The sequence below is a fragment of the Dipodomys ordii genome, unplaced genomic scaffold (assembly GCF_000151885.1).
Source record: "Dipodomys ordii isolate 6190 unplaced genomic scaffold, Dord_2.0 Scaffold105, whole genome shotgun sequence".
NCBI lineage: Eukaryota > Metazoa > Chordata > Mammalia > Rodentia > Heteromyidae > Dipodomys > Dipodomys ordii.
The window spans coordinates 244,153-256,128 of record NW_012267321.1 but is presented as its reverse complement, the minus strand read 5'-3'; the positions used below and the strand labels follow the sequence as shown (position 1 = coordinate 256,128).

Here is an 11,976-nt window from a genome sequence, read left to right as displayed (position 1 = left end):
AGAAAAAAGCCGGAAGTGGCGCTGTGGCTCAAGTGGTAGAGCGCTAGCCTTGAGCTGAAGAGCTGAGGGACAGAGCCCAGACCCAGAGTTCAGGCCCCACAACCGGACCCCCCCCCAAAAAAAAGAGTCTCATGGAGGGCTGGGAAGGTGGCTCAGTGGTAGAGTGCTTGCCTTGCATGCATGAGGCCCTGGGTTCGATTTCTCAACACCACATAACCAGAAAAAGCCAGAACTGGTAGTGTGGCTCAAATGGTAGAGCGCTACCAAAGTTCAGACCCCATGACCGACAAAATAAAAAAAAAAAAAAGAAGCTAGTAGATTTTCCTGCCTGGGCTGGCTTCAAACCTTGATCCTCATATCTCAGTCTCTCATTTTTTTTTGTGGGGGAGGGGGATCCGGTCATGGGCCTGAACTCTGGGCCTGGGCACTGTCCCTCAGCTCTTCAACTCAAGGCTTACACTCTACCGCTTGACCCATAGCGCCACTTCCGGCTTTTTTTTTCTTTTTTCTGGTTATGTGGTGCTGAGGAATTAGAACCCAGGGCCTCCTGCATGCAAGGCAAGCGCTCTACCACTGAGCCACCTTCCCAGCCCCATAGCTCAGCCTCTTAAGTAGCTAGAATTATAGGTGTGAGCACCAGCGTCAGGCTCTATGAGATTCTTATCTCCAATTAACCACCTAAAAACTGGAAGTGGCACTGAGTCTAGCCTTGAGTGAAAAAGCTCAGGAACAGCACGGAGTCCCTGAGTTCAAGCACCACAAATGCCAAAAAAAAAAAAAAACACAAAACACATTATTCTCAGTTCCAGAGGCTCAAGGGAAACTCCAGTGTTCTCTCTCCTAGCTTTGCCAGAATGCCAGTCATGTGCTTCTTCTTGGTGTTTGCTTGTTTATAGACAAGCACTCTACCACTTGAGTCACATGCTGTTAGGTCTTTTTAAAAATTGTTTTTTGGTCAGTCATGGAGCTTGAACTCTGGGCCTGGGTGTTGTCCCTCAGCTCTTCAGCTCAAGGCAAGTGCTCTACCACTTGAGCCGCAGCGCCACTTCCATTTTTTTTCTTGTGGTTTATTGGAGATAAGAGTCTCTTGGATTTTCCTGGCTTTGAACCGCGATCCTCAGATCTCAGCCTCCTGAGTAGCTACGATGACAGGCGTGAGCCACCGGCACCCGGCTCTGTTAGGTCTTTTTAAACTTTGATTTAGTTTTTGTTTTTGATATAACATCTCAGGTTTGGGCCCACTTGGATCTGTGATCTGGATCTGGATCTGGACTGTGATCCTCCTATGTCTGCCTCCTGAGGCTGCATGGGTGACCCACCACACTTAGCCATGTTCTTTCCAAGTTGTCTCTATCTTCTCCTTTTGTTCAGGTGGTATTGGGGTTTGAATTCAAGGCATCGTGCTTGCTAGGCAGGTGCTCTACCCCTTGAGTTCCACCTGAAGCCTCTTTTTGTTGTTATTTGTCAGATTGGGTCTTTTATTTTTACCTAGATTCTATTCCTCCTGCATAACTGGGATAACAGGCATGCAACCACACACACAGCTTATTGTGAAGATGGGGTCTTGTTAGCTTTTTGATGAGCCTGGCCTCAAACCACAATCTGTATTTTGTTGTTGTTGGTGGTGGTTGGTCATGGGGCTTGAACTCAGGGCCTAGGTGCTGTCCCTGAGTTCTTTTGCTCAAGGCTAGTGCTCTACCATTTTGAGTTACAGTGCCACTTCCAGTTTTTGAGTGTTTAATTTGAGATAAGGGTCTCACAGGGACTTTTCTGCCTAGTCTGGCTCAGATCTCAGCCTCCTGAGTAGCTAGGATGACAGGAGTGAGCCACCAGTGCCCAAACCACAGTCCTTTTGACTTCCCTCCCTTCCAAGCAGCTGAGATTACAGGCCTGAGCCAATGTGACTGATCTTGTATTCAATTTTTTTTGTTCTTTTTTTTTTATTGTCCGGTTGTGGGGCCTGAACTCTGGGCCTGGATGCTGTCCCTCAGCTCTTCAGCTCAAGGCTAGCGCTCTACCACTTGAGCCACAGCACCACTTCCGGCTTTTTTCATTTTGCTTATGTGGTGCTGAGGAATCGAACCCAGGGCCTCAGGCATGCAAGGCAAGTGCTCTACCACTGAGCCATCTTCCCAGCCCTGATCTTGTATTCAATTTTTAGAGAAGGTCTCAATATGTAGCTCAGGCTGACCTCAAACTCCCAATCTTCCTGCCTTAGCCTCCTAAGTCCTGGGATTACAGGTGTGTGTCACCTCTCCACCTGCATGGGAGGGGGTGTTTTGCAATTTTACTTGAGATAGTAAGGAGGGGCCTCCAGAAGGAGGTGACCTTTTTTTTTTGGGGGGGGGTGGTCGTGGAGCTTGAACTCTGGGCCTAGGCACTGTCCTTGAGCTCTTCAGCTCAAGGTGAGTGGTCTACTACTTGAGCCACAGCACCACTTCCAGTTTTCGAGTGGTTTATTGGAGATAAGAGTCTCACGGACTTTCCTGCTCGGGCTGGCCTTGAATCATGATCCTCAGATCTCAGCCTCCTGAGTAGCTAGGATTACAGGCGTGAGCCACCGGGACCCAGCAGGTGAGATGACTTTTGAGCAAAAAAAACTGAAGGAGGTGAAAAGCCAGCCAGATGCAAAGACCCTGAGGCTGAGGAGGAAGAGCCAGGAGGCCTGTGGCGGGGAGAGGAGGCCGTGGGAACAGCAGTGCCAGGGAGGCAGTGCAGGAATTGCTTCGTTCGGTTCAAAGTCCAGAGGTGGCTGAGCAGAGGGGGGAAAGGTCGCCCTCTGGTGGCCCTGTGGGGGACAGACAGGATGGCGGGATCCAGGCCAGGCCGGGTAAGGGTGAATCAGTGTAGGGGAGGTGCAGTGCAGGGCCTGGCCAAGGCCAAAGGCTGGTGATGCTCCCTTTGAGGCTTGTGTGCTCACACTAACCCTGACATGACAGGGCCCTTCCCACCAAGTCCCGGGGCTTGAACTCAGGGTCTGGGCACTGTCCTTGAGCTTTTTTTCACTCAAGGCTGGTATTCTATGCCTTCAGCCACAGCCCCATTTCTGCACGAAATTCATTGGAGATAAGCATTTCACGGAGCCAAGTGCTGGTGGCTCACACCTTTAATCCTAGTTACTCAGAAGGCTTGAGATCTGAGGATCCAGGTTCAAAGCCAGCCCAGGCAGGAAAGTCTGTGAGCCTCTTATCTCCAGTGAACCACTAGAAAACCAGAAATGACGCTGTGGCTCAAAGTGGTAGAGTGCTAGCCTTGAGCACATAAGCTCAGGGACAGTGCCCAGGCCTAGAGTTCAAGCCCTATGACTGATAAGAAGAAAAAAAAACAGCTGGAAATATGGCTTAGTGGTAGAGTGCTTGCCTCAAATGCATGAAACCCTGGGTTCGATTCCTCAGTACCACATACACAGAAAAAGCCAGAAGTGGTGCTGTAACTCAGGTGGTAGAGTGCTGAGCCTTGAGCCAAAGAAGCTCAGGGACAGTGCCCAGGCCCTGAGTTCAAGCCCCAGGACTGGCAAAAAAGATAAGTCTCATAGGCTTTCCTGCCTGGGCTGACTTCAAACTGTGATCTTGAGACCTCAGCCTCCACTTGAACCACATCCCAGTTTATATTCTTGGCAGGGATGGGGTGGAGGGTTGATCCTCACTCCTAAGGACAGTGAGAGCCTTGGAAGGATTTTAGTAGTGGTGGAGGGGGCCAGGTGTGTGATTTGGGTTCGCTTCCTGGTTGTGTGACCTGGGGAATTCGCTTAATTCTCTATACTTTGATTTCCAGATAAGTAAGGATGACTATAGTAATGTTTTCTTACTATGTTTCCCTCATGGTGGGCAGACTGTACTTGACACATAGTTAGCATGGCATTCCTGTGCATGACAGCTGGGCATGTTAGTTCATGCCTGTAATGCCAGCAACTTAGAAGGCAGAAATAGGAGGATTAAGGTTCGAGGCTAGACTTAGGGGGTGGGGGTTTGGGGGGGAAGTGAGACCTTCATCTCAACCAATAAACAGTGTGATGGTGTATTCCTGTAACCCTGGCTATTGTGAAGGGCCTAGATAGGAGGATCCAGCTCACCAGCTCAGAGGCTAGCCCTGGGGAGAAAAGCAAAGACTCTCCTGTCTGCCAAAATGACGACAGCAAAAAAGGGCAAAGGGCATAGTTCAAGGGGTAGAGCACCAGGCTGGCCAATAGGATGTCCTGAGCTCATACCCCAGTAATAATAATAAAATATAGAGGGAATAGTTGTCAGTGTGTGTGTGTGTGTGTGTGTGTGTGTGTGTGTGGCAGGGCTGGTGGAGCGGGCAGGGCAGGGAGCAGCCATCATGTGCTCGGCCCCAGTTTCTGGCAGGGAGCCCTGTGTGGATGTGAGGGTCCCCGGGGGAGAACCAGGCTCAAGGACATTCAGGCTCTCAAGGTTACTCTGTGGGTCCTCGAGTTGGGCCTGGGAGGCCCTGTCTGCCAGTCAGCATTGAAGGATCAGAGCACAGCCTGGGCTCTGTTCTAGTCCTGTGCTCCTCCAGCACCCCTCTCCCTCCCCCCACTCCATCCTGCCATCGGCCTTGCTGGAGAGGACTCACTGGGCTCTGGTCTGCCTTCTGTCTTCTGAGGCCCAGGCTGTTTGCCCCTACTTGGAACACCCTCCCTTGTCTCTCAGAATCAGCTGGATGTGATGCCTCACCCTTGGACTCCCAACTTCTCAGGAGGCAGAATTGGGAGGATCGAGGTCTGAGTCCACTGTAAGCAAAAGCGTGAGACCTTACCTGAAAAATAAACTAAAGCAAAACAACAACAACAACAACAAATGGACCAGACAATAGAAGGCCCTGAGATTAATAATCCATAGCACTGAGAAAAATAAAAATCAGATCTGGCTTTGGAGACTGGGCACATGGAAGCTGCTGGCCTTGTAGAGGCCAGTGTATCCCCATCTGGAACCAAGTGCCATCCTGAGGTTGACTGTCCACAGCCAGGTAGGCAGCTGGAAGTTCAGGCTTCTTTCTCCTTTTTCATCAGTTTGTTTTGGGGGAGATGATGGGTGTGTGTGTGTGGGGAAGGAAGCACAGCCTATTTGTGAGGGGCCTTGAGGGGTGGGGAAAAGATTCTGTTTTATTCCAAACAGTGGGAAACTGGTGGGGACAGGGTGTGGTATGGGGGTGGATTCCTAACACCCCCACCCCCCCACCCCCCGCCCAGTGCAGAACAGTCCAGAAGTGTTGAGGCAAAGCAGGGTGAGCAGAAGCCTGGGCCGCTGTTTAGTAGGACATGGGTGGCTTTGGAGAGAAAGATGGACTGGAAAGCAGTCAGGGCTGGGCACAGGTGGCTCATCCTGGAATCTCAGCTACTCAGGAGGCTGAGATCTGATGATTGTGGTATAGAGCCAGCCTGGGGTGGAAGAGTCTTCCAGATCTTATCTCCAATTAACCAGCAAAATGCTGGACTAGGGGCATGGCTCAAGTGGTAGAGCACCAGCTATGAGCAGCGATGGGAAGAGCTGAGTTGAAGTCCCAGAGAAAAAACCAAAATCAGAAAAGAAATGAGGCCGGGTGCCGATGGCTCACACTTGTCATCCTAGCTACTCAGAAGGCTGAGATCTGAGGATTCTGAGGATCGAGGTTCAAAGCCAGCCTGGGCAGAAACATCCGTGAGACTCTTATCTCCCAATGAACCACCAAAACACCTGAAGTGGCACTGTGGCTCCAGAGGTAGAGCACTCGCCTTGAGCTGAAGAGCTGAGGGACAGCACCCAGGCCCAGAGTTCAAGTCCCACGACCGACCAAAAAAAAAAAAAATGAGGACAGAGCTGCCATCTTCAATGCCCACACAGCCTATGACCCTGTGACCCTGTCCCCTCTTCCTCCCCCCCTCTCTCCACAGGCCTTGTATGACCCCATCAATCCTGACAGAGAGACCCTGGACCAGCCATCCCTCACAGACCCCCAGCGCCTGGCCAATGAGCAGGAGGTACTGCGGGCTATGGAACCCCTGCTAGCCCAGGCCAACTTCTCTCCGCTGTCTGAGGACGCCCTGGCCTATGCTCTGGTGGTCCACCACCCTCAGGACGAGGTGCAGGTACCACTTACCCGGGACCACTGTGGGGTGGTGTGGCTGGGCACTGCCACGTTGGCACACACAGTCTCTCAGGTTACTTCAGTGCCATCTAGCGGAAACATATCCTCAAGCTGGGTGTGGTGCTGCATGCCTATAATCCCAGATACTCAGGAGGTGGAGACAGGAGGATCAAGACCCAAGTTTTTGTTTTGGTTTGTTTTTTGTCATGGAGCTTGGACTCTGGGCCTAGGCACTGTCTCTCTCTCTTCAGCTCAAGGCAAGCGCTCTACCACTTGAGCCACAGCACCACTTCTGGCCTTCTGGTGGTTTATTGGAGAGAAGAGTCTCACAGACTTTCCTGCCCTGGCTGGCTTTGCAACATGATCCTCAGATCTCAGCCTCCTGAGTAGCTAGGATGACAGGTGTGAGCCACCGGCGCCCGGCTTACTTCCATGAATTTTTAAGCTGTAGCTGGGTTGGGAAGTCAGGGGTAAGCACCTGAGTAGTATGTGCAAGGCGGGGAGTTCTGCTCTGAGCTACCCACGTGCACACACACGTGCGTGCACACACGTGCGTGCACACACACACACACACACACACAATACTTTGCAAGTCCTATTTCCTCACCTCTGATTCTGGAATGTGAAACTGAGGAACAGTTTTGAGACATATTTTCTTTTTCTTTTCATTTTTTTGCCAGTCCTGCCCAGGGTTTGAACTCTGGGCCTGGGCAATGTCTCTGAGCTCCTTTTTCTCAAAGCTAGCACTCTACCACTTGAGCTACAGTACCATTTCCAGCTTTATCTGAGTAGTTTATTGGAGATAAGACCCTCAAGGACTTTCTTGCCCAGGTTAGCTTTGAACGGCGATCCTCAGATCTCAGCCCCCTGAATAGCTATCCTGAGTAGCTAAGATGATAGGAGTGAGCCACTGGTGCCTAGCAATATTTTCTTTTGTAGTTCCTTCTTAAAAAAAAAAATAATTGAAATCCGGGCACTGGTGGCTCATGCCTGTCATCCTAGCTACTTAGGAGGCTGAGATCTGAGGATCACGGTTCAAAGCCAGCCCGAGCGGGAAAGTCCGTGAGACTCTTATCTCTAATAAACCACCAGAAAACTGGAAGTAGTGCTGTGGCTCAAGTGGTAGAGTGTTAGCCTTGAGGTGAAGAGCTCAGGGACAGCGCCCAGGCCCTGAGTTCAAACCCCACAACCAACAACAACAACAAAAAAAATTGAGACATCTTCCAATCAGTGTCAGCTTAGATTCTAGGAAGTAGGGTAATGAAGTCATCTACTATGTGAGTGATGTGGTCCTTGTAGGGTGTACAGCCTGAGCAATGGTGAGGCTAAGGGACAAAGTGGGGGGTGGGGAGCTGCTATGTCTGGGAAGGGGCCTCTGCCTTTGACAGCCCCGCCCATGGCCCATTGCTTCTGTTTCCCCCACACACCTTGGCAGGTGACAATCAATTTGGATCAGTACATCTACATGCAGTTCTGGGCCCTGGGCCAGCGCGTCGGCCTGTTGCCCCGTCTGTCCAGTGTGGGCTCCAAGCGCGGCTTCTTCACCAAGTTGCCTCCTGCAGAGAGGTGAGGGGGACCTGGTTCCCTGGCTGCAGATGCAAGAGGGATCCCAGTTAGCCTTAAGAGGGGACTGACAGGTTGATGTTCAGCATAAGTGTGTCTGGGCCCCTCCCACCATCTCCCCATTTCAAGGAAGGAAAATGAGAAATCAAGGTCCAGAGAGGTGAGGATAAGATTCCGATGCCCATCCCCTCCCACTCCCCACACCCACCCTCTGGGGACACCTGCTGAATCCAGTTCCACTGGACAGGCGGTACTTCAAGCGCGTGGTGCTGGCGGCCCGCACACGCCGGGGGCACCTGGTCCTCAAGAGCTTCAAGGACACTCCCCTGGAGGGCCTGGAGCAGCTGCTGCCCGAGCTCAAGGTGCGCACTTCCATTGTGCGGCGCGCACTGCTCAACCTCACGCTGCTGGTGTCTGGCCTGGTCTTCTTCGTCAACGTGGGCATGGTGGTACTGACCGACCTCAAGATGGCCACCTCCCTGCTGCTGCTGTTCTTTGCCATCTTCATGGGCCTGAGGGCCTCCAAGGTGAGCCCAGGCCTTAGTGGGGATTCGAACCTGGGTCTTGAACTTCTACACTGACAACCACCCCCCCTTCTCATCATGACTACTTTTGTTGCATTCCCATTGGCTGGGATAAGCCACGTAATGCACACCTAACTGCACAGACTTCTGGGAAATGTAGTTCAGTGGCGAGTCCTATCCAAGGGCTGGTTTTGGTTAAAAAAAAAAAAAAATCCCAGCAAGGGTCTGCTGCCTGATTGGCCAGCTCTATCTTGTCCATCATATCTAGCTCCTTCTCACTCAGCTCTTGCAGCCCTGCGTTTATTCCTACCCAGATTCTGGCTCTTCCTTCTGTTCGCGCACTGCCTTTCCTTGTTTTGTTTTTGTTTTTGTTTAGCAGTACCTGGGTTTGAATTCAGGGACTCTTGCTCTTTTGGCATGAGCCATACCTCCAGCCCAGCTTTTCACTGGCTAATTAGAGATGGAGTCTCAAGGACTTTTCTGCCCCCACTGGCTCTGAACTGTGATCCTGTATGTAGGTCTCAGTTCCTGGAGATGTGAGCAACTGGTGCTGGCCTGGTGCTGGCTTGCTGTGCCTTTTTTTTTTTTTTCCTTTGTCAGTCATGGGGCTTGAATTCTGGGCCTGGGTGCTGTCCCTGAGCTCTTTAGCACAAGTGCTTGCTCAAGGCAAGCACTCTACTATTTGAACCACACAGCACCATTTCCGGTTTTCTGGTGGTTCATTGGAGAATTGTCTCAAGGATTTTCCTTCCCTGGGCTGGCTTTGAACGGCGATCCTCAGATCTCAGCCTCCTGAGTGGTGAGAGCCACTGGCGCCCAGCGACAGTGCCTTTTCTTCCCTGGAGAGTCTTTATGTACCTCTCTTTTCTACCTTTTTTTTTTTTTTGTCAGTTACGGGGCTTGAACTCTGGGCCTGAGTGCTGTCCCTCAGCTCTTCAGCTCAAGGTGAACACTCTACCACTTGAGCTACAACACTACTTCTGGTTTTCTGAGTGGTTTATTGGTGATAAGAGTTTCACGACCTTTCCTGCCAGGGCTGGCTTTGAACCGCGATCCTCAGATCTCAGCCTCCTGAGTAGCTAGGATTACAGGCGAGAGCCACTGGCGCCCAGCTTTTTCTATCTATCTTGATAAGGGTTTTTTCTTTTCTTTTCCTTTTCTGCGCCCAGCTTTTTCTACCTATCTCGATAAGGGTTTTTTGTTTTTGTTTTTGTTTTTCTTTTCCTTTTTTTGCCAGTCCTGGGGATTGAACTCAGGGTCTGTGTGCGCTGTTTCTAAGCTTGTTTGTGCTCAAGGCTAGTGCTCTACCACTTGAGCCACAGGGCCACCTCTAATTTTTTCTGAGTAGTTCATTGGAGATAAGAATCTCACAGACTTTTTTGTCTGGCCTGGCTTCAAACCGAGATCCTCATATCTCAGCATCTTGAGTAGCTAGGATTACAGGTGTGAGCCACTGGAGCCTGGCTCGATTTTTGCTTTTCAGTGCTTGCTTTATGCATACCAGGCAAGTACTGGTCTATTTATTACTTGAGTCACATCCCCAGCCCTTTCATTTGTGTTTTGTTATTATTATTATTGTACTGGAGTTTGAACTCAGGGTCTTCCACTTGGTCTCCATCTCTGGAGTAGCTGGGATTATAGGTGAGGGCTACTATGTCCAGCTAGCTGTGTAATCTGAAGCAAGTTCCTTAACCTCTCTGTGCCTCAAAAAAGTCAAGCTCATGACAGGCCCTGACTGCAAGAGTGCTGTGGGGATTCAATGAATCAGTATGCGTTTAGAGCTGAGGCCAGAGGCTGGCATGTAGTACAGGAAGTCCTGTATGGGAGTTAGCTATTAAGATGATGCTAATGATGACTATTTGTTCCTGACTCTCTATCCATCCTGGAGATCATTATCCCTGGGGGGAGCTGAATACAGCCTCCTGGGCTGGAGCCCAAAGGAGCAGAATTGAGGAGTCTGGGATGGGGGCCCGGGAAATGTTATTTTTAACAAGCACCTTTCCTGATCTGCTGCATGTGAGCGGAGGGTGGCGAGGGGCAGGGTCCGAGCGTGCATCCTGGGCTTGTGCTCCACCTGCTCAGGCCTGGGCCAGGTCTTGAGGCTGAGCTGGCCAGGAAGTGACACCTTTTCCTGCTTCTCCCAAGGCTGGCACTGGCCCCAGGAGTGTAGCCTGGTGAGAGGTGTTCTTTGTACCGAGTGTGTTCGTTCTCTTGCTGGCTCATTGGTTTTCAAGCTGTTTTTCAGCGTCTCTGACAGACTCTCAGCAAGACAGGTGATAAATCCTATAGATAAGAGCCAGGCTATGCTGGTGGCTTCCAGGATGGGAAGGGGGGGTGGGGGGATGGCAGGGGGGGGGGAGAGTCAGCGGGGCTGGAGTCCAGGGCATGGGGCTTTATCCTTTAAGGCAACAGGGAGCTGGGGCAGGCAAGATATAAAGGCAAGGGTAAGGCTGGAGGCAGGAGACCAGAGGGGAGTCCAGTACATTGAGGAGTCTGTGCTGAGTATAGTTCAGGACAGGCTGGTGCTCCTATTCCTCAGGGGTCTTGGGTTGGGGCTGGGGAGCCTGCTAGGCTGGGAAGGGCCAGGTCCAGGCTCAGGCCAAGGCCACGGATGGTCTCCTCCCCTCCCCTTCCCTCCTCCCCTCTCCCCCCCCCCTGCTGTCCCTTCTCACTGGAGTCCTTCTTCCCCTCCATCGCTCCCAGATCTTCCCCTCCCACAGCCCTCTTTCCCTGTCCCTTCTTGTCCCCACCTGTACCCTGTCCCTTCACAGCCCCCATCCCTTCCCAGTCTTCCCTGCTCCCTTCTTCTCATCCCTCCCCATGTTCTCCCAGCTCCTGTCCTCTTGGCTGAATCTCAGCTCAGAGCCCCAGTGGAATGTAGGCCCCCTTCTTCTGCTCAAGGCCACTCCACATCTGTATTCTCTGCCAGCCTTGAGCTGACCACAAGACACCTGACCCTCCTGGATGCCTGGGTGGCTTCCTTCCGTTCTCCGGCTGTGCCCTGTGCCCTGTGCTTTGAGCTGCACCCCAGCCTGAGTGCATGACTGCCTGCCTGCCTGCCTCCCTCCCTCCCTCTTTCCTTCCCTCCCTTCCTTTCTTCCTTCCTTCCTTCCTCTCTCTTTCTTCTGGCTTTTTTGTTTGTTTGTTTTGTAGGCAGCTTGGGGCTTGAACTCAGAGCCTGGGTGCTGTCCCTGAGCTCCTTTGCTCAAGGTTAGCACTCTACCACTTTGAGCCACAGCTCCACTTCTGGTTTTCTGCTTGTTAATTGGAGACAAGAGTCTTACAGATTTTCCCACCTGGATTGGCTTTGAACTGCAATTTTCAGATCTCAGCCTCCCGCTTAGCTAGGATTATAGGCATGAGCCAAAGCACCTAGCTTTTTTTTTTTTTCCCGGGGGTCTTGAACTCTGGGCCTGGGCGCTGTCCCTCAGCTCTTGAGCTCAAGGCTAGCGCTCTACCACTTGAGCCACAAATACCACTTCTGGTTTTCTGGTAGTTCATTGGAGATAAGAGTCTCACACAGACTTTCCTGCACGGCCTGGCTTTGAACCACGATCCTCAGATCTCAGCCTCCTAAGTAGCTAGAATGACAGGTGTGAGCCACTAGCACCCTGCTCTTTTTTTGGGGTCCGGTCGTGGGGCCTGAACTCTGGGCCTGGGCGCTGTCCCTCAGCTCTTCAGCTCAAGGCTAGCGCTCTACCGCTTGAGCCACAGTGCTACTTCTGCCTTTTTCTTTTTGCTTATGTGGTACTGAGGAATCGAACCCAGGGCCTCAGGCATGCAAGGCAAGCGCTCTACCACTGAGCCACCTTCCCAGCCCTCT

General features: G+C 51.7%; 1 protein-coding gene across 1 annotated transcript in view; it reads left to right on the top strand.

Annotated features, from left to right (window-relative positions):
* The window catches only part of Tmem143 (transmembrane protein 143), a 23,181-nt gene that overhangs the window by 5,593 nt on the left and 5,612 nt on the right, over window positions 1-11,976 (top strand). The window contains exons 4-6 of the mRNA XM_013027826.1: window positions 5,873-6,067; window positions 7,502-7,632; window positions 7,877-8,156. Coding sequence (XP_012883280.1) covers window positions 5,873-6,067; window positions 7,502-7,632; window positions 7,877-8,156 — 606 coding nt within the window. The remainder of the gene's footprint in view (window positions 1-5,872; window positions 6,068-7,501; window positions 7,633-7,876; window positions 8,157-11,976) is intronic.